Source organism: Diadema setosum, chromosome 2 (genome assembly GCF_964275005.1).
Source record: "Diadema setosum chromosome 2, eeDiaSeto1, whole genome shotgun sequence".
NCBI classification, from domain to species: Eukaryota; Metazoa; Echinodermata; class Echinoidea; order Diadematoida; family Diadematidae; genus Diadema; species Diadema setosum.
In genome coordinates this window covers 24176458-24199986 of record NC_092686.1, presented here as the reverse complement: position 1 = coordinate 24199986, position 23529 = coordinate 24176458, and the positions used below count along the sequence as shown (strand labels likewise).

Below are 23529 nucleotides of genomic sequence, written 5' to 3'. Positions count from 1 at the left end.
TCCAAGTAAAAGAAAGATGATCCTAATATCACAAGGCAACATCAACTCCCAGGACTACACAGTGCCCTGGAAATGAAAACACTGTCAAGTGATAAGAACAGGCTACAAGCTTTAATAATCAGCTCATTTTTAGTCAAAATACAAGGGGGGGGGGGGGGAATACCCCATAGTCTAAACCAATGTGTGGTTCTGGTTACAAAGTTTATTTTGATAAAAGCTGCCTGAATGTATAAATTTTCTCATGGGATGATTACACATCAACCACACACACATACCCTGGTAATATGGGATTTGTGAGAAAAATAAAAGCAAAAAACTCAAACATTGCTGGGTCCATACTACTAGAAAGCTTTGAGAAAGAGTTAAGTAAATGTTAGTGCTACCGTAAAGAATTAAAGAAATAAAAATCACTTATTTCATCACTTTAATCACTGAGTAATTTTCATTAATGTATTATGTAATGTATTTTTTATAATTATAAAATCTTATGGGAAATTTAGCAGGATTTTGGAAATGACTGCAACTACTGTAAAACCAGAAATTTTCGTGTGCATTTTAATTTTTGTGAATTTTGCGAGAGCCAAGATTCTAAAAAATTAAAATGCTTGCAAAAGTTTTTGTGTACTCTATGTGAACTGAATGCCAGTGGCAAATTCGTGAAAATTCTGTACCGCGAGAGAGGCTGTCGGCTCCAATTCATGTAAATTTCATGCTGTGAATATTTCTCGCTTTACAGTACTCTGTACAGGCTCGAACTAATCTCCCAAGGATTTCACTGAAGTCTTTGTCTACTGTACCTTTCAGTGCAAATTTGAATGATTCCTCGAAATACACATTTAATCATGAGATGATGGACAATTAAGTTGCAGAATGAACTGCCACATAGCACTCTAAAACTTATTTTTATGCATGAAGCCACATAGTGTTCATGGCAATGAGCCAAAAAAAAAAAAAAAAAAAATATATATATATATATATATATATACATCTTCAGCCACAGGTAAAAAGTGTATTCCCTTTCCATTATAGAAGCTGTTTAGATTAGAAAACATGCAATGGTTGGCTTGCTGCTGGGTTACCTTTTGATACGACTGTAAAATTTTGACACATGTTGCACCTAAAAAATAAGCGATTATATGCAGGGTGCGGCTACGATTGTTGATCATCAATCACCAGCTTTTGACAGCAGCAGAGAGTGTGACAGTAATCTCTGAACCACTTGTATTCCTACATGTAGTCCCATGCATAGGAAAACATGTTGCGCACAGATGGACAAACTGTGACAGATGTCAGCCACAGGAAAGCCTGTGGCCATGACCTCGCCCGTTCCTCAGTGTGATGGCACAGCTGCACTCACAGGCAGCTTTTAGTGCTAAAAGGCCGTGGGAGAATTGGCACTTGGACCAGGGCAAGGGGGAAGTCTGCTTCGATCTGTTTACGGGCTACAAATACACACTTCTCCCACAAATCAAATCTCATCATAACGGCGCTGCCAGACCAAAGTCGCAATGAAGAATGGGCAGGAAATTTGCACAGCATGCAGTTTCATGTGGTTGCTTCATGGGGCACTGTGTGTAATTTGCAGACTACGTACAAGGCAAGATGTTGAATAATTATGAACGGCAATGATGTCATGCTGTGCTCAAGCAATACGGCTTACATCACTGGCAATAGGGATATGAAAGCGTTAACAATTTAGGTATTATGTCTAAATGAGTCAAGCTTTACCCTGCTTTCTTGAAAGGTCTGTAATCATTCACTTAGCAATAGTATGATCTGACAGAAAGTACTGTCATTTGCATATATTTCATTGTGCATAAATAGTACAACCGTAATAGTACAGCCTAAATGCGTTTTATAAACAGTTGCATTTATATCGCCCAAAAATGCCCCACAATGCCCCAAAATGCGCAAAAATGCCTGATTCTGCCTCAGAAAATTTTTGGATAAACCCACCCTTTATAGAAACATCACTTTGCAATGCAATTTAAGGGCTATTTTGAAATGCATTTGAGACCACAAAACACCTTTCTGAGAATTATTAAACGCAATGCTATTTTGAAACATGTTTATATCTCCGAGCTGCCAAGGTCACCTTCCATACAGTATGCAACCTGCAGGTTATGATACGGGCCTCAGTTTACCTCTGCTTCTCGGGTCGAAATGCGCAAAGCAGCTGCACAGTGACAACAGTCGTATCACAATTTGATGATGGGTAGATAAACGCAGCACCCCAAGAATCGCGTCTCTAACAACAATTGCAAACACCATTCCAAACACGTTTTTTGAAACGTGATTCGCTCTCTCAAGTTAGATAAACGCAGCCAAAATCAAACAAAAATATATCCTCAGCTCCAGGCACAAAAGGAAATCAAATTCAGCTGATTACAAAGCCTATTATACAATATGCGTGGCTAACAGGAAGAAAGTTTGCTCCTTTTGTGTCTTTATCTCTGCAGTTACATAACTGTTGAACTGTAATGTTTCCTAAATTATAGCCCTTTTTACACTTGTGTTTCTTAACCCCGTACTTTCTCTGACCCAGGGACTATCGTTAGTCCCGTACCAATTTTTTCAGCTTTTTACACTCGCCAATAAATCCCGCACTAAGCTCTTGTCCTGGGCTAAGGAGAAAATTGACCTTTTTACACTCGTATTTCTTAGTCTTGTACTTTCCAAACCACATGAATATTCATGATTACGCTGTGCACTGTACAAGTACACGCACGCACTGGCAGCACTTGATTACCTCGTTTCTGATTGGTCAGTGGGGGGTCGGACTTCGTCTCTGTCGCTTAGCCCCGGATTATTTTTTCGTTCTGTTTTGCACTCGCTTGCTTGGCACCGCAATTGCGGTGCTAACCCTGCTATTTTGCAGGGCCAGATAGTACGGGATTATCGGTGGGGCTAGCCCACTTTGGCAAAAACAAGTGTAAACAGAAAGTGGGCTAAGGAAAGTCCGGTACCAACGGTGGGGTTAAGGCCCCCCCTTAGCACCACCGTTGGTACGGGACTAAGCAAAAATTTGCAAGTGTAAAAAGCCCTTATATGTACCAAAACGTGTGCTGTGTGCATCTGACCGCATAACCTTCGGGTACATCGGCAGTTTTGCTAGAACCGTAACAAAGAAGCTAGTGACATACAGTTGTGGTGGAAATAAAGTGAGGGCGACAAGACAGGGTACATGGAATGTTGTCTACAACAGATCACAGCGTTATGTCCAAAATGCTTGTAGGGTCATCTCTTCATTCGAGGACAGACGGTGAATTCGAGATAAGAGAGTCCGAGGTCAGGTGACCATGCCACACACGATGGATGCTTGCTTTATGGCATGTGACTCAAAATGGTGCCCAATGTAGCCAGCCCGTGTTTAGATATAGACCTCTAACACCTCTAAATAATTCTCCTTTGGCACATGTGTAAGATATTTCAATTTCAATTTATTATATATATATATATATAAAACTAATAAAACTAAATTTTGTGAACAAAGTAAACTAAATTTTCATTTATCATACAAATAAAACTAAATTTTGTAAACTAAGTAAAGTAAATTTCCATTTTGTATATATAAAACTAGTATACACAAATGATTCAATGTCTTCTGAGTCTCATATCCAAGGAGACAGACTAACTTCTTACACTTTAGTTCTGGTACTTGCATGTTTTTTTTTTTGTTTTTTTTTCCTGCTCAAAAGTTGAATGAGATGCCCTCAAAGGAAATCAATGCTTTTACCACACAGAAATTCCAGTCTACCTGGGTACAAAAAACGAAGAAGAACAAAATGATGTAGATTTTGTAAAGTAATTTATCCTCATCAACCACAGCTGATTAGATCTGACATTACTATTGCTTTTTGTACTGCTCATATTGTATTAATATTCCCTCGAACTTCTTTCCGCAACTTTTCGTACAACTGAGCAGTGTCTGGCATGCACGGTTAGAATGCAATTTATTAGCCCACAAACAAAACTCTGGGCAACGTGATTTCCAGTAAGTTTAGTCCTTTGATTATTCCAAGCCATCTTTCCTGTCTGTTTCATCCCTAGCAGGGACTTTCCTCTATCCTACTTCCCCCTGCCCCCCCCCCCCCATCAATGCCTAAAATGATGAGTCATTGGAGTGGATAGACCCCCCCCCCCCCCCTCTCCATGCACACCGGAAGAGTTTGTATTTCCTACACGCAATCAATCTACCTCCAAACTTCCTGCTTGGACCTTATGCACGTTCACACCGCCTCTACAAGTACCAGAGATAAGCTATACATAACACACTCTTATGATTACTGGTGAGACCATTTGAAATGTTGAGTTCAGATTTTTTAGCACCTAAAATGTCGTATACATTTCTGCCATATCCTGCTTTCTATATCTTGAATGAAAGCTTTCGATGGAAGTCCCGCTGAGTGGGTGAAGTGAGATATTTCAAAGCAAATTCAGAGAAATTCATACCAAGAGACAGAGAAAAGTCGAGAGATTGTTTGTAAGATTGTTGCTATTCACAACATGCAATGGAATATCACGGCTGTATCATTTCTCATACATTCGGTTCTCCCGCAGGAATACAAAAGGGAGAAAAATAAACATCCTCTGCAGTCAAAGTACTATACACCAGGAAGCCTTCTCAGATGTAAAATCTCCTTCACTATATGGTGGTCTTTAAATAAAAATACCAACTTAACATCACAATGACGCCACATACGACATCACGCTTCTATTTATAAATAATCATGTGTTTCCAGTTCTATGATGAGATAGAGTATAAACATCTGTTTTGAAAAAGAACTTAAAAAAAAAAAAGAAGAAATCTTACTCATTATTCCGATGTCTTGCGTTTCCATTTTGGTGTGATTATTCACTAATTCCCTCAGACAACCTGTTTGTTGTAACTACGTCAGTGGCATGATGAGGAGGCTGAGGTTTAACGTCCTACTCACACTACGCTGCCTTAGACACCAATAAAGTCTGTTATCGTACACATCCCTTAGTAAGACTTCACTTTTGCTTGTACCCGTATTCTGATGTGTCTGTGTGTGCATGTGTTATTTCTTTGTTATGTTTTGTTTTGTTCTTTATGGCTAGTTTTACCCATACTGGATTTTTTATTTTTTTTTATTTTATTTTTTTTAAATGGGACTTGCGTGGACTGCATCTTTCACCATTTATGAACAAATTTCAAAAGATTTCTCCCCAAATACATGCCTTCTATTATTAATAGCTGCCTCGGACTCACACCTTACTCAATGCTCCCTCAAAACCTGTGTTCAAACCTTCATTGGATTACTTCACACAAAACTGAGGATATTGAGAGATATCAGACTGTTGTTTGTTTGTTTGTTTTTCCTCTTAAAGGTCTACATGAAGGGACAGGGAGGTGTCTTTGACCTTTAATGACATTTGCATATATGCATGATAGTGTTAACTTTGGAAGTACAGTATATTGGTACTTTTGTATTCTCAAAACAACTATGACATACACAAAATGTTGCTTCCTTTCGCCAGAACCAACAATTTTCCATCATACTAGTGCTAAAAGGGTTATGCCAATGTGATCCTGTCTCAAGATAAATATGTGAAATGACCAAACCTACAAATCACTTAATTTCATTGCTTTTCGCACCTCCTCAGCCTCCTTGAGTCTTCCATTGGTTCTGTCCGAGTGTAAAGCAACCAGCAGTTGTAATCTCACGGTAGAAAAGAAGATTCCGGTCACAAGACGGCAAAGTGTATCACTGAATCCCTTGTGTTTTTCAGTTTTGGTAATAGATATTTTTAGGACACTGGGCCAAGTAGATAATGTGTTGTGCTGTTTTACTTTGCTTTTTTGCATCAGTCTTTATGTTTGTAGCTCTGGGGAGGAGTGGGTTTCCTCCAGTAGGATTGTATGTCACCACAGGACCCATGACAAAGGAAACGATTTAGGGGAATTTTGGTATCTCTCTACCCACTGATTTCCCAAGTCATTTTCTTGATCCCGGGCAGACTTATCAAAAATTGGAACAACAGGTTGGCACCGATCCACTTCTGGACTTGAGTGTGATTTCACCCATTTTCCATTTCTTCTTTTCTTTTCTTTCCTTTTTTTTTTTGGGGGGGGGGGTTGTTGTTGTTGTAAATGGGTGTGATCACTGGTGTTTAGTTTCACAATTGGCCAAGCATCGCTTTGATTTCATTTTGTTAACAAACAGAATGACTCACTGGAATAAGAAGTGAATTATGTCTGAAGGTCGCATATGATGCTTCAATTTCAAAGTGATATAGCATACATAATTTAGTCAACAATGAGCTTCTGATACTGATTCAAGGATTATAAAGTTGTGTGGTTTCACTCCAAAATTGTACTATGCCATAAAGGCAACTCCTTTTGCTTTTGTGTAATTAAACTTATATGTTTGTTTGTTTGTTTTTAAACCTCATTGGTGCATCACAAAATTATCAATAAAGAATTAGCATTTTTTTCCCCCATGGCTACTGGCAGTATTTCCTTCTGAGGGGCCTCACAAGTCCTGCCAACTTCTGGCCAGCACTAATTCGGCATCAGGCACGGTTTCAAGTGAAATTGGAGGAAACCTCTGCGTATCCAAAAGTGAGCTGTATCCTTCAGCACACATAACACACACATTAAAACACATACAGTGATAAAATGCGAGCTCTATAGCTCAGTGAATGGCATGTTCCTTGCCTGCATTAATGCTGTGCTCTGCTAAATTAGCTCATGATTTGTTCAAATATTTCTTATCATTAGTACTTGACACTCCCCCCTCTTGATATTGCTGTATGGAGAATTTGTTTCATTTGGCACGATGTGCCCCAAATATCCTGTTTGGCAACTAGGCTCTCAGTGGGTGATATGGGCTCTCTCTTCTTGCCAGTGGGCGGCATTGATTCTTTTTTTTTCCATACTTCATCACTTTTTAATCAATTAGAAAACTTACTTACAAAATTCTATTTGGAGAATGATGTCTTCAACATATTCCCAGTTTCAAAAGGAACTAACGATGATGAAAAGAAAGGCATTCTTGTGTACAGTAGACTTCTATGTGTTTCTACAAGATGAGTTGTCATAATGTGATACATATAACTCCTGACCCTGAAAATGAACATTTATCCTATGATGGGGCCTACAAAAAGATCTTTTTATGAAGGGAAAACAAAAATGTATGCTAAAATGGAGGAAATATGTTCACAGGGAGGAGAAGAGGGATAAAATAGGGAAATATGGTAATAATAACAACTGGCCATCACTACATTTAATTTACAGGAATTACAATACCGTAAAACTAAAAACATTGGTGGCATGAAACTTTCGCGAATTTCAGCCGACGGCCTGTTTTGTGGCACGAAACTTTCGCAAATTGGCGACTGGCATTTGATGCATTGTGCAGACAAAAAAAAAAAATAAAAATTGTGTGCATTTTACTTTCATGAATCTGGGCTCCTCGCTAGGTTTGCCAAAGTTTCATGGACATGAAAATTTATGTCTTATATACTCACTCTAGCACCATCATGTTGAATGCCTTCTGAAGGTTGCCCAAGTACTCGCCAATCTTCTGCTTGCTGAAGCCCGTTCGCTTGAGGAGGAAGCGGGCCACGTCCTGCGGTGAATTCTCAATGAACCGGTTCTCGATCAAGAACTTGATGCCTTTCTCTGGTTTCCTGTTGTTTGTGGAAATAACGGGGGGAAATGCAAATGAGGAGGAATTCGGTGAAAGGTGGAAAGATGGAAGACGGGATTAAATTGCTTCAACACATGAGGGTAATTACAATGTTTTTAAAAATTAACAGAATTGTTCATCAGAGTAACGATAATGATAAATACAGCCCTGCTATGTCTGAAGCCAGCCACAGTGATACTGCTTTGATCATAATTTTACAATTTTTGTACGAGAAAACATTACTCCATAGACATTCATAGACTGGTAGAAGCTGTTAATATTGTTTAAATACTTACCACATCAACCTCTCCCAAGAAGGCTATAACTGTGCTCAAAACAATATCGTTGTGGTTACCCATTAACTGGGTATGCTAACTTGCAATATTTCAACTAATGAGATGTCAAAAAACCCTTAACCCGTCGGAGACTGTAGTCCCAAGTATACAAGGGCAGGTGTCTGTGGAAAATGCATGTTTTAGCATACCAAAATGAAAGTTCGAATAAAAGACACTGTGCTATTGCAGTCCTCTGAGACTTAAAAACATACAAATCAATCATATTAACTTTAGGAAATAAAGAATTAAGAAGTCATTTCATCACAAATATCACTTTTAAATGATTTCAAAAATTAAGGGAAAATTGATGATACAGCACCTGATATCTGTTCAGATACAGTCTACAGACATGAATATTAATCTTTACATCTGTGCAAACATATATCAATCAAATGTGACTCTATCTGTAATTGATAAGACAAGGAGGTAAAAACATGCTTCTTCTTTCATGTCTACAAACATTCAGTAGTCCTCATACATTCTTGACAAGCAACAAATACTAGCCCTACAAGCCCAAGAAGACTTTTAAAAACTCACAGGAGTGTCATCCCTTTGATATCCTGACAGTATAGTATTTTATTCCTTCTATGACTACAATCAATGAATAGAAGAATTATGCATAAAAGAGGCAAGTCTGCTTTCCATTGCTAAACATGGATACATATTTATTATATCTCATGCTGATCTCATGTTCACACATTATGATATGAAACTATGGTTTTGTAAAGTGTTATGCTACTAATCGGTCAAACTTCCTTGTTCTAATACCCTAATGAACCATAAACAACTACAATGCAGATGTTAAGAATCCAGAACAACTATTCTGAAGGATGCATTGCTGCCACTGCTGGAATACAATCTGTCTTGAGCAGTTTCTCTACTTTGTCATGAATAATTCGGCAACCAATATTGTTGTTGGCAGCCCAGGAACTAGACATCTGAAATGTGGTTAACAAGGCTTTCACAATCACTGATTTAAAAAAAAAAAAAGTACACCTAACCTGGTAGGTTTATTGCAGGAGTTCTCCCTTGATCATCTCACATTATCAGAGATTGCCTATGACCACCCCCCTCACAGTAAAGTGATCTTGGAATGACTAATTAGCCAACAAAATGTTCTTTGATATCCATTCATATTTTATCTGACCGATCACTGGCAAAAACCTCCAAGTGATAGAAATGAATCATGTTAACCACGACACGAAACTGGCCTAAGCTATTATAGCAAAAGAGATTGGTCTTGGATGTGGAATCTGGCTAGATAAGCAAGATCTCATGCAAGATTACTTTCACTGTCGCAGCTCTTTTTTCTTTTCTTTTTTTTTGTGGAAAACATTCATTTCTGAGACCATTACTCAGGGAAAAATGTAGTGTATGGGCGTGTACAGTAAGTGTGTGGGGAGTGTTAAATGTTTGTGTCATGATGAAATTCAGTATTTGAATGGAGTTTGTCTTTTAATAGTGATGTCACTTAATGCGTTCAGCTGTACTTGAGATGCTACGAAAAGATTGGAAGGTGGGGCTTTACTTTCATTTACAGTTTACAGCTAATGCTAATCATTTCTGAAAGATACTCCCTAATTTATTGATTTATGTTTCAACATCATCTGTTAATCTGAAGGGAATACAATTCATAGTGTAGCTTGAGACTCCCTCTGTAACCATAAATATGCTACACATTCAAACAGGCCTATGGTGTGCAGGTTGAAATTCAATCACATAGATTGACTCTTTTTTCATTCATTATATCATGAAGTCACTGTAATGTTTATAGACAATTTTTAGAGAATACTTACAACAGTTGTCACCAATAATACCCAAAGATACTGTTAGCAAAAATTTTATAATGTGGCACCCTATGCAATCTCAAGTAAACTTTGGTGAAATATGGTATACACAATGCCTTACAGATTAATTTTGTTTTTAATTGTCTAGCACTTTAAACATTTAAAGCTTGGCAATCATCTATTGTAAATCCTAGCCAATGCACAACTAGAAAAACTTGGGGGACCTTCTCATAAATGTAAACTAGCGACATATAATTGCTTCAGTATCAATGGTCTACATCTATAGCACAAGGCCTTCATTTCTCGAGGCATGCGTTAATTACACTCTGTAGAAAGAGCCAGAGAACATATATTATTGCGGCACTGCGCTGACATCGGATACTGCGTTCACTTGCCAGCTATGCCAAAGGGGAAGTGCTTGTGAATGTTGGCAGGATATCACGGTTGCTATGCGTGTCCATCCCTGTGATTGCGGAAGTGAATATTCTCCCCTCTTCCATCCCCTACCCTCCTCCGCACGCAGGTAGACCAATTCTTACTTACCAAATTGTTTGAAAGTGTGTGGCTTTTTAATTTGATTTCGTTTTCATTTCTGTTTTTCAACTTAATCATCCAACCCTAGTCTGCCCTCGTCTGGTTATTTGTTTAGACATATTTTTGCCTCATCTCAAATAACAACAAAGTCTCCAAAATCAAGAGGCTGTAGTGTAGGGGCAAAAGCCAAACAAACAAACAAACCAAAATTTAGAGATATCCCTTTGAGTTCCATAGTGCAGCTGCAGTACACAACTTTAGAATCTGATTTGCAATATGTCACCCCAGTGCATTGTAGCAACTTATTTCAGCACTGCTAGAAGTTAGATGATATAGTGAACTTGTCCTTGAATTATGCGAGAAAAAGTGAAAATATTTTGAATTTTCTTTATATTTTCTCTACATCATTTGACACATATCGTTCGACATATGAGACATCATAAGCTGTAGCAGTTTTCTCATCAAGCAATGGCGGCACTGAAACTTCAAACATTCATAACTTTTGCATGGATTGTCCAATTTTCCTTAAAAACTTTCACTGATGTGTTATACTAATATTGCTGCATTCTCTCAATCCACGTGTATATTAAGGTCAACTTGTCCTTTAAGGGCATAATTTACCATTTGCAGATGAAACAAAAACCCAGCATTAGAGCTTTAAAATAGTTATAAAATGTGAGCTAGGGATAGAAACAGCCACTGCAAAAAGTTGAATCTGTATAATCGGTGTTAAGTATTGTTAAATACACAAAATGTGAACAATAGTTATGATAAAAATGTTTCGGGACTAAACCGTTTACAGTTATGGTTTACTGAGAAAAATACTGATATCTCCTTATATTTTATGCTTTATTGTCAAAATTGTATATGGTAGGATGTTTTTTGGTACAACAGACCTACACATATGCATCAAATGTGATACATGGTGTATCTCGAACATTTTTTAAATCACTGCTCCCAAAGGTAAACAAGACCTTTAACTCATTATGTGCCATGTTCAAACGCCCTACTCAGTCGATGGCGTGCCAAGTTCGCATATTTTTCTCAAACACACAAACCTGGCAAAACCGATCGATAGATTCGCCAAACACCACAATACAAAGAAAGCTTTACTTGCGATTTACTTCCTCACACAGGTATCGTGCATTGTGTGGTGATTGAATATCAAACAGTGTCCCCTGTAGAATTTTCAAGTAAATTTGAAGTTTCTGTCACTGTTTTGTGTGTTAAAGTCATGCCAAAACAATACTGCAGCTTGTGGTCATTTGAAAGCAAAATTATCATAGACTTGTCATAAAATTTACATCAAAGCAATGCTTAGAATTTTCTCCACAACTTTGCTAATTGCATGTCCAGCGTAACAAATATCTATAAACAGTTACATGGAAGCGAAAAACAGAATGTTCTCTCAATGCATGCCTGCATTGTAGTCTCAAGAATAATGTGGCACACAGGGGGTTTACACCATGGCACATGAAGAGTTAACAGGCTACCTTCCTTGTATGGTTAAAGCCACAGTAAAAGCCGCAGAATATGTCGCAAGTTTTATATGGTGTGGAATTAATCTCAGTTTTTACGAGCACTTGTTCTCTGCCGGACTAGACAGACTCTTATCTGATAAGACGTTTACTGCAGCATCGATAAGTCCGCTTTAATTAAGAAACTCCACCCTGGATCTCGGTACATTCCTAAGATATGATACTGCATGCAAAGATGTATTTAGTCAGCATTTTGAAGTTCTGCTTGGACTGACCATTGGCTTTTCCCTGTACTCTTGGTCTGTTGTGTATGCATCCACTGCAGGGGACATTTTACATGACGTCAAACTGATTTCCTGTACAATCGATCTCCTACGTTCAAGTTCTATGACAGTAACCCCGAGCATACCGAAGGTCCCTGAGTTCACGTATCTGGGTCGTGCAAATCCTTCAAACCTACTACGCCAAATATGACCTTGACTTTGTCCACAAAACAGGGACACTAACATGACGACAGCATTGGATATCTTCCTGAATACAAGGAAAGGAAAAAGTAATATACCACATTTATTCAATTTTCTTTTCCAGAGAGAAGTTGGGGGGGGGGGGGGGATTTGTTGCAATTCCTGGAATATGATTACAAAAACTATAATGAAAATGTTGAAATTAATATTTGAATGCAGGTGACTGCATAAATTCAAATCACATGGGAAGCAGCAACAAAGCAGCTGGCATGGATGTTCTCTGCTCTCTTTTTAGATGTTCGTCAAATCCTTATATAGAAGCAAGGATATCATCGCTAAGTCAGAAAGAAAAAAATAGGTCTTGTATCATGAATACCAATTTTCATCTTATGTAACTGAAACTGGGCTGGGCACCCAGCCAAGTGAAAAGTGCACTTTAGTTTGCTTCTCAGATTTCAAGCACCACAAAACATTTTAACCCATTTACGACCACTCCAGAATTTTATTGGGTGATAGAAAACTCTTTTGTCTTCAACTGGTTAATAAATGTCTGAAGAACTGAAACTCATCAACATTGAAAGATGGAAAAAAAAATGCTCGGGCAATGCTTCTTGAAAGTTAAAACCCTTGGTGAGGAAATAACGGTTTCTGTCTCGTGAAACCTACTGCACCAATTGATTTCTTTACAAATAGAATGTATGGCATTGACAAAGTTAAAGGGAAAGATTGGAATGCTTTAAGAGCCGCAAAAAACACTGTGAACATATTAGAAAGGAACAAACAAATTTGTTCTCAGTTTTGAAGTTTTGTTTTGTTTTGTTTTTTCCATTCACTGTGACACACTAGAAATCTTTGTGGGTTGATATGGTGTAAAATTTTCTTATCTGATAAAAGTGTATACATCATTACACCCTGGTCAATTCTTTAGTTTGTGTTTTGATTCACTAATTAATTGCGTTCATGACTCAAATGTGGTTTGCCGTATGAAAAAAATATACTTTCAATATCTATAATAATATCCCTATCACATCACAGATTGACAAACAACGTGCTTGTAGAAAATAAAATTTCATACATGTTCCTTTTGATATTTATGCGCTAGTACCTATCTAGCTGAATCTTCCTGAAAATGGCAGTCTTTGGATAATTTCTTGCAAATCTTTTGCAATTTTTGTTTACATGTGGAGGGGGTACAGGGAAATCCCACCACATTCAGAGTTTCATTTCCTGGTACTGATTAACGGATGTTGCCCACAGCTGTAACATCAATGAGGACATCAAACTTTCATTTTACACTGGGAAGAAAACACACACAAAAAATTAATTCTATCCTCCTCATTCCACACCCACCCCCCTCCCCAAAAAAAATAGACCAGATTTAAAAATGCAATTTTCCAGGATGGATCTATAGCACAGGTTTCATACTGGAAAAAAGCTCTCATGTTTGATATAGAACTGCATTTTAGGCACTTACAAAATCATGTACATCTCTCCATGGGGGTGGGGGAGGGAGGTAAGAAAGGAGGGAGAGAGATGGTTGCCATGACAACAAAGAACAGGTGAAAGACAGATGTTCCTCCCAAGCCTGTAACTATAGACCAATATGAGCATTGCAATGCATCTATGTCAACCCTCTTTGCTCCGCTGGTTTGGATGTTTTAAATTTCAGGTTTCACCGACGTTTCAGTGCAGGAAGCAAGCAAATGGGAATGTAACAAATAGGAAAACTAACGAATGTATTGAAATTCATGACAATTTTATATATCCCCTTTGTGCTTTCTCAATGCCTCTTCATCAAAATTTGTGTGCATAAATTATTGCTTTGTCAGACAGGCTTTGGGCAAGATTTCTTTAGTGGTAATGAACAACCTTTTTGTTACATACATGGTGGTGTGGAAAAATATGAAAAATGTCAGAAAATCAGTCTACTCCCAACAAAGGACATTGGATCTACTTTAGAGGATTTTCATTTAATAAGACCTCTTCAGAACAATGTATAGCTGATGTTTGCATGTGTAAATGTGTCTGCTAGAGGTTTTAACACATCATGCATTCACTCAGTGTGGCCGTTGCCACACTGCGCTCCTGCGCTCCTGCAGAGTGCTTGCTACATTTACTTTGTATAAATCATACCTGATTTCAACTAACTTCTTCAATTAAAATCAGCCAGTGAATAAAAAATGAGGCTAAATAGTATGCAATGCTTATTGAAAAAATAAAAACTACCAAACTACGAATTTTACAAGAAATCTTACAGTTGTTTACATCATGACTTTGTTGTGATAGTATCAGTCTCCTGTCGTATCCTAACAGCACATGACGTGACAGATTAAACTCAGTGGCTCACTTTAAATGATAATCATATGTACTATACTATCATAGACGAAGAAATATCTTCTTTTCTGATTTGTTTTTGTCATATGACAAAAAATGAAAGGAACCGATATCACATATTGTGAATGCACCACAGTACAGGGTTAACTGGCATAATACTTACTTGTTAAAAAGATTTATTCCAACCCTATATCTCCTTCTCCTGGACGGCGTCATTGGTATTGATAATGATGGAACAAGAGGTCTCTTTTCACATAATTCCTCTATTTCTCCAGGTAAAGTGTCATTGCTTTCCGATATACTTGAATCGTCCGGAAACGTGTACTTTGAAGACCCGCTACTCTCACTGCTCATGCTATCGCCAGTGTCCGAGCGCGACATTCTCACGGGCGTCGCTGACCCGTTCATGAGGGTCCCATTCCGTGTCGCTATCCGTGTGTCAGGGTTCTTTCGCTTCCAGACTGGGGAGTCCATGTGTCCCGTGCTGTTGGCTTTGGACATTTGCCGCTTGGCTGTGGAGGCTACATGCTGAGTCTTGCCCCCTGATCCTGAGTGGGAGCGAGACCTGAACTCCCCCTCCACATCTGATCCCTCCGAGTCCGTCGATGAGTGGACAAATTTCATGAGAGAGCCCTCTGGTGTTGCCAGGACAACGGCTGGGACGTCCGAGGCACTGCCCCGATCTATGTTAATCACCTCAAAACTCTCCCCACTGATTGTGGATGTGGTGGACAAACTGTCGTCTGCTCGAATGCTGGCCAGGCGGCGACCGCCCGGGATGTACTCCATGTTGATGTCACTCTGGCTGTCCGTGCCAGCGCTGCCGCTGCTGCTGACAGACTCTCGCTTCTTATCTGCACTGCCTTCCTGCCTAATACCACCACTCGCTGTGTGACTGACTCTCGGTGAAGTGGTCTCTAGTGCCGGATCAGTGCGGCTATTACCGACACGTTTCCTGTCTGCCGCTTCCTGCAGCTCAGTGTTTGAATCTGTCCTTGCAAAATGGCGGGAACTACTTTCTGCTCTCGCTTCCACATGTTTTGCCAGTGAAGACATGCGGCTTTTATCTGTAACATGATCTGCTGGCTTTCTGGACTCCCTTCCGCCTGCTGGCACTGACACCGGCACTTTGACTAGAGGGCTCTCTTTCTTTCCAGTCTTTCGATCGATTATAGGTGACATGACATCATTGCCTACTGATACAGTTTTCACTGGCCTGCTCATGACAGGGCTGTCGCTGCCCCTACCAGGGGTTGCATCTTTGGTTCCCGTCAGTACAAATCCACAGTGCACGCTGGAAGGCATCTCGCTTGCTTTGACCACCACTGGATTTGGGGTTGTTGGGGGGCTGGCCACGCCTCCCACAGTACTCCTTTGCACTCCTGAGGGGCTACTGCCAAGGATGGGGCTGCCCGACTCGTCCGGTATGCACACTTTCCTTGCCACTTGCTTCTCACTAGTGGTGATGATTTTGGTGATGGCCCGCCCGCCGGTTGGGGAGCCAATGGGGGATTTGGGGGAAGGCGGTAGGGAACCCCCTTTGCCAGATGTCTTCCACACCTCCTCAGACTGCACCCGTACAAAATCCTTCTGGGTGATGATGGTCTTCTCACTGCGGGGAGACTGTCCTGTCTCCTGCAGTTCGGAGGATGAATTGTGTCTCGTCATTGTCAGGGTAACCACCACTTTCTTGCCGCTCCCTTGCTCCTTAGCATCCTCCGCATTCCCACTGATTGCCTTCTCCTTGGGAGTCACTACCCCCTTGGGGAAGACATTATTGCTGTTGTTTCGGTGTCGTTCCACTGGTGTGGACGGGCGCACCATGGGCGATATACTACTGTCGTTGACCACTTGCTTTGCCTGGGATTCCAACTCCCTCTTTATACTTGTCAAGTCCTCGGGCCGCTCCTCCTCTAGCGTGTGCTCCAGCTTTCGCATTGCACCCTGAGTGTCGCGAGTAGCAGGAGATGATGTCTCCACGTCCTCTATAACCATCACTTTGGCACGGCTGCCGTGCTTGGAGTGGAATTCCTTGTGCTTGGCCGAGTAGTTCTTTAGATAGCTTGAGATGCGTGAGTCAGATCGTGTGCGTCGGAGGCGCTGGAATTCCTTCTGCAATTCATACTTGCGATAGGCCTGCTGAATTATCTGTGCTGCTTTCTGGGCTTTTGCACGGCCTCCATAGCGCTTCTCTAGCATCTCAACCTGCAAGTGAAGACAAAAGAATGACAAAAGGTCACTTGCCAATATCTGACGATGGCCACAGTCTATCGCCTCATCGGTTATTTTAGATTTGCATCAAGCCTGTCAATCAGCAACCTTAACTGACACACCCACATGAACAACTGTGCAAGTCAAATGCAATCGTGCTGCATACTTGTAACAAAAACAACAAAGTACATACCAGCTTTTGTCTAGATAGTCTGAGATTAAAAAAACTGTTCTCCCCTCAAAAAAAAAATATGCCAAATGACAAACGTGAACCTGCAAAGAGTGAGAGAGAAAGAGTAATCCGTTTGCAACACACCCTGACTACGTCCTATGTGACTGAGCAACTGAGAGCCGTGAGATATCCACACAATGTTTTTGTTTGTAGCCCACCTGTTTCCATCATCAGTGCTCGCACACTCCCTCCTAATTACACATGACACACCGCACAAACCGGCAGAGGGGAAGACAGAGACAGAGATAAAGAGATGGTCACATGACCCACATGTTCCACATGGTGGCGCACTGATCTTCTCCTTCCTGTGGAGAGTTAGGTATTTCAAAGCCACGCACTGTGAGCAAACATTGCAGCTATTCCCAAAATAAAGGACAGCGGACGATGTACGGCGCATGCCCATGTCACGGACCCCAATTACGTTATATGTTTAGTTTCTATAGAGCAGCCACACTCTTTGTGTACTGCATCTTAGAGCCCACTACACACACACACACACATACACACGCACACACACACACCAACCAAACACACAATGACGCGATGACACACTTGGACTTTGAACACGGTTTGACACCTTGCATAATCAGTTCAAGGATGTCATATGCATTTCAAAGAGTTACCAAAGGCACGAATAAGGATTATTTAAAGAAAGCCACCCATTTCTTGCCGGTATCATCATTCATCCCATTCCCGCTGACCTCATAATTCATTTGCGCTTCTTTCATATCGAATGTCATAACTTTGAACGCAACCCATATTCTGAGAACTTGGCTTCAACATCCAAGAAACTTACTCAAGTGCTATACAAATAGAGAGCTCAGTCACCTGGACATAACGTGAGCAAAAACTAAAGACATCTGAAGTGAAGACAAATCCAGAAATCGAAAGAAAAAACGTACACACATACATGTGCAAACACAAGTGTAGATTTCAATAATCAGAAATACTGTCACCCCACAAATAAACCTAAATAAATATCTTAACCATGACAAATCAGAGGAAAAATTTGCTTGTAGTCTGATTCTGTCCTAATGAATGACTTTGCACATCTTTGTGCATATTTGACGAATGCTCAGATGTTTTCCATTCATCCACAGGTTCACAACATCTTTCCGGCAGACTTTGTAACAGGTAAAGTATCTAATTTGGTAATCAAAACAAGATGGATCTTTGTACCCCAACCACTTTATCTACCTGTGCACATCAATTAATCAAGTAAAACTCTCTTAGGAAGTGCTAGAACTGCTCAATTTGACATAAACTATGAACCACAGACTGGATACCCACATTGCATAACCAGGTGCATATGATATATTCTACTTCTAATAAGAATATGAACTCTTTCTATTTAGGGACAACTACTACTCATGGGTTACATGTTTCTGACCTTAAAACATGATCACACTTTCAGATGTGTAAGAATAACAGCCAATGCATAGTTTGGAAAAGCCAGCTTGATTAGAAAGAGAAAACAGCATGTAAAGCTTTGCCTCCCCCTTTTTTGGTAAAGCACTAAAAAGGCAAGTTCAGAGAAAGAGAGCATACAAGGTTTAGAAAATAGCACTTCATCAACAAAACTTTTGATAGGTACATTACAACTGTCCGAGTTTGATAATTTCTTATTCTCTAGAAAGAAATGCGGACCTTCTAACTATTGCAACAAGTTTCATGTATCCCATTATAATTGATTTCGGCATTTTGAAACTTTATCAGCATGAGGTTAGGTATGTGCATTATTAAAAGACCGCATCTCACCTGCTTTTGCTGGAGGTCAGGTGACAGTTCATAGGAATTGGCAAGGACACGGGACTGTTTGATGAGACGCTCCTCCTCCCTCCGCTGCTTGATGGACTTCTCCCGCCGAAGAGAGACCCGGTTCCGCGGGCTTGGCGAGAGATCCCAGCGTATCTTCGATGGTTTGTCCTGCGACGTACCCGACAGGTGAGACGTGGGAGAGTCGACCGCGATTGAGACGGCGCGGCTGATGCGCGTGTGAGGTGTGCTGGACTGTCTCCGGATGGCCTGCTCAGGACTGGTTATAGTGGCCTGAGTGGACAGTTTCCGGGTTGCAGAGCCATGCTGGGGGGAATCGGTGGATGCGGATGGGGTGTGCGAGTTGTCAGTCTGGATGGCGATCGTGCGTGTCACAGGCTTGGGCTTCTTCTTTGGGACGGGACGTGGACTCGCGCGGACCGAGACGTCTGGCTTGGGTGAAGTCAAGGAATCTTGCTTTGGCGTGGGCGTGGGTGTTGGCGTTGGAGTAGTATTCCTCTTCAGCGACTGAGGTGTGGCTGGCTTCTGTGCAATAGCTGGCTTCTTGGGTGTGGAAGGTGTGCGAGGGGTCTGCGGGGTGGTGGGTGTGTCCCTCTGGGCTGGACTAGCCTCTGCTGCACCGGTGGTCTTTGGTGTGTTGGCGTTGGGATCCTTCCCGCCCGATGGCAAGCTAGAGGGCTGTTGTGGTGGGGACTCACTGTATTGGAGAACAAGGGGAGAAACAAGTTTCAAAGTCAGTTGACATCACATAAGTTAATACAGCTCCATCAGGAAAAGGTTACTTTTTTTTTCAAGCCCATGGCCTCCTACATAACAAAAATCCTCAACATTCTGAAAATGATCAGTTAGCAACAGTGTGTCAAGCCAACCAACATAGCAAACACTGTTTAACTCACAGAGTACAATCGGGCAAATAATCCTTCAAGACATAAAATTACTACTTTCTTAATCGTACGATGCATACATGGATCTCGGAAGTTGCGTTCCCAGCATGCAACAACAAAATCTGTCTACGCTGCCGACAGCGACAGCCAGGACACATTCCCACCGCAAGAAGGATGGTGTACCCAATGTATCCCTGGGAGGCCGGGCTCTCCAATCTCAGCCTTGTCATGAAGCTGTGAGCGAGCTCATGTATCACATCCCTTCAATATCCTCTCCCCTGAAGAGAAGCACAAAACTCCCCAATCTTCGTTCTCGTTTCAACCCCCCCCCCACTAACACAGAGCTCAAATACAGTGGTTACCATGGGAACAGCCACCATGGCTGCATCGTCTGACGCACATTAGGTACTTGCCCCCCTCTCTATGTTCGTCAAGAAGACAAACAAGGCATCCCACTCGGTGGGGTTAATGGTAATTAATCACCGATTCATCAGCCCCTGGTCAGAAACGAAGCTTTCAAGATTTTCTCTTGCAGGCCATAAGACCAACTCCAAGCAGTGTTTGTATGTTTGCCACTTTATATACATATTACGTAAACAACTTTGCAAAAGAGTGTCTTCAATATCCTAAGAGCATCTCTCCAGATTCCTTGTAAATCAAAATGTTATCACTAATGGTAGAGTGTTTCTGATTCTACCATCACTTCAACAGATGGTGGGAGTGCCAGTGTAGTGCCATTCCTCAAGAATGGCCCGGCAGATAATGTTGTCCTCACTTGCACAAACAAAATTCTTTCTGATAATAATACTCACTTAATTTCCTCTCATCCATTCATAAAAATGCACTTCTCCCACACATCCATACAAAGCTATGTAAATACACACACACACACACACACACACGCATACACATATACACAAATATGATATACATATGACGGCATGCAAACATAGCATCTCGCTGCACAGTGTACAGGTCACGTTCAGGTATTCATGAGTATTTACACTTAGAGCAATGTTTACACATCAACACACATGTACGTCACAGTTCACCGATTCTGGGCTGGACCACTGAATGCCCGTCTAACGTCATCATGAAAGGGAAATGGGTGTTCATTGTGGACCGATGTGACGTAGCACACAAAATCAACAGGAAAGTCATACCGGTGGGAAAGAACTACAACTCCATTTGTGTAACTCTGGGAATTTCAATTGAGTACAAAATCCATATGACAGCCCATATAAGGGCCTATATTTATAGTAACATACTAAAAGATATTTTAAAACCATTTGATGAGGGAATCTCCTAGAAAGAATGGGACTTGACTGAGAAAATAACTCCACACATATTCAAGTAGTAGCAGATTGTGCTGGCACAATGCTGGCACAAGGACCTTTGAAGGATTCTCCTAAAATAAAATTTACTCTATGTAGACGGGGTTGTCAATGTCAAACACGATCTATGATTCATTGCAATCTTAAAAAGTTATGATCATTAGCTGGACCAGATGCCTTGAGCTGATCCTTTCAGGCTAACCTGAATCCCTTCTAGCAGTCTCATGTTTTCAAACACCACTGCTTGATTCTGGTGTTTTTGTTTGTTTTCTCGTTATTACTGGGTCACATTCTCTCAAACAGGTCAAGCTTTCATGTACGAAAAAAAAAAAGAAGAAAAAATACAGCCTTCCCTACGACTTATGCACAGATAGTGATTTGGAATTAAAGCATTATCTGGCTCACAGCAGAAATGAAATGTAGGCTTTAAATGATAGTTCTATGTAGAACAAACACTCACATTTGTATCACACACACACAAATACAGCACTAGATTTCTTGACAATCAAATAAAAGACTGCAGCACTATTCTGCACCATCTGACAACTATAGTCCTGTAAAGTCACATGTCTGAAACACAGAGCAGGGATATCAAGTGATGATAGTGTGGCTATTTGGGATCATGAATTATTCATGAGGACTAACAGAAGACATGACTCTTTATCATTAGCAGAGGTTTTTTTTTTTTTTTTTTTTTTTTCCTACACAGTCTCAATGACATCACAATCAATTGCCTTGGCCACTCTGGATATGGATACCTGCTGACCGTGTTTGTTTACATGGCCATATCTCAGTAAATATTTACTCTTCTGATGAACTATCTGCATGGTATGCCTACAATGCAGAATACTTGGCTAATGAGAGAGAAATGTGTGTGATGCAAGAGATATGCATCCATGCAGGCATGTGTGTATAAAAGAGAGGGGAGGGGGATAGATAGAGCAATACAGAGACTGGAAATAGAAGTAGAGAGATATACCACAAAATATATAATGTTGATTTAAAAAAGAAATGGATAGAGAATTAGTGCTTGGGCAATAAAATGCCCTTTGCCACTGCATTAATACCATCACATGAACTTTTATCTTTTGAAATAATGAAATGTGATGGTATTTCACATTAGTAATAGAAGACCCTGGATGGGTAATATCCTCATAAAATGTCAGCAAGCAGTAACAAAAGGAATAAAGAGAATGCAGTAGATAGGCAGATACAATGTAGACTTCAGTAGATTTATGTCCACCACTTGACAGGTACAATACTTCTGGGCAGAAGGAGATTTGAACCTGGCTTGTACTTTTGTTTGTATCTCAACACGCTCGTTTCTCCCCCAATCTGGTCCCACTGTGGCAATAATAACACATGTTCTGATCAAGCTGTGAGCCTTTTGATATACACGGAATGCCTGCCTGTGTAACAAATGAACATGGGCAGGAACAGTTTCAATCCCTACAAGCACATGGACCTCATATATGTGATTTTATTACAGATATAAAACTTGGTTGGCACTCTTGGTCCCTTCATGGGGTAGTATTCTAGTGACACAGTATTGTATGTCCTCGCTAAGCCTAGTGTCTGAGCACTATCTGGATGAGAATGTCTTTCATTTATGAACTACTCCTATTTCAATTTCATCTCGAGGCTCGGTACAGTGCACTTCTGGCGGAGATTGACACCATGAAAAGTATAAAGGCACACTATTGTTCCTGAGTGCTTGACAGACAGCAGCAAAGTGTTGTTCCAGGATATTCCACTAAAATGAGAACAAAATATATGCATTATAGTCAAGAAAAGAAGACCAAAAAAAAAAAAAATGTGACAGCAACTTGCACATGCACCTCCAGGATGGTTCAACCTAATTATAACCCAATCAGCTGACTTCCTTGGAATTACTCGCTCCAATTTTATCTGCTCAGAGGGCTAAATTTAGAAGGGAGCCACCTCTTGTTGACCCACAGGTAATCTCTGCCGAGAGCACGCCCCATCCTGGGATAGTGGGATAGGGAGCTCACCTCCTAGGGCAGCTCAGACAGGCTCAAATTGACGTGATAATACCACCCGTCTGCTCCCCTGCTGACAGACGCAGAAGAATTATTCACTTCCACAATTTTTTGGCAAACAACAATCCACTGTAATAGTTTTTTGAACATCCATAGGATTAGTAGCTTTACAGTTCTTCCTCATCTACAAGTAGGCCACTAAATTCTAAGCATTATCATGTCAGCGTAATACCAAGTTACTGTACTGGGAATAATAAGTTAAAGGGATGGTACAGTTTTGGTGGAGATGAGAATTGAGTATTTAACTTTTTGTGAGATACCAAGAAAACACTTATGATATAGTACAGAACATACCATTTAGGAGGAATTTAAAGTTTATTTGACGAAAATCGGGTTTGGAATGACTGAAACATAAAAAAAAACAAAGTAAAACAAAGCAATCATGATAAAGTGTGGGTCCCACACTTTATTAGAATCACTCTTTTTTGATATCTCAGCCATTTCA

General features: G+C 40.4%; 1 protein-coding gene across 2 annotated transcripts in view; it reads right to left on the bottom strand.

Moving 5' to 3' along the window:
• Positions 1–23529, bottom strand: part of LOC140246236 (uncharacterized) — a 263015-nt gene that overhangs the window by 17247 nt on the left and 222239 nt on the right. For both annotated transcript variants that reach the window (XM_072325692.1, XM_072325693.1), the window contains 3 exons: positions 18789–19503; positions 14751–16792; positions 7495–7656 (listed from right to left, as the gene is read on the bottom strand). In XM_072325692.1, the coding sequence (XP_072181793.1) occupies positions 7495–7656; positions 14751–16792; positions 18789–19503 (2919 nt within the window). The remainder of the gene's footprint in view (positions 1–7494; positions 7657–14750; positions 16793–18788; positions 19504–23529) is intronic.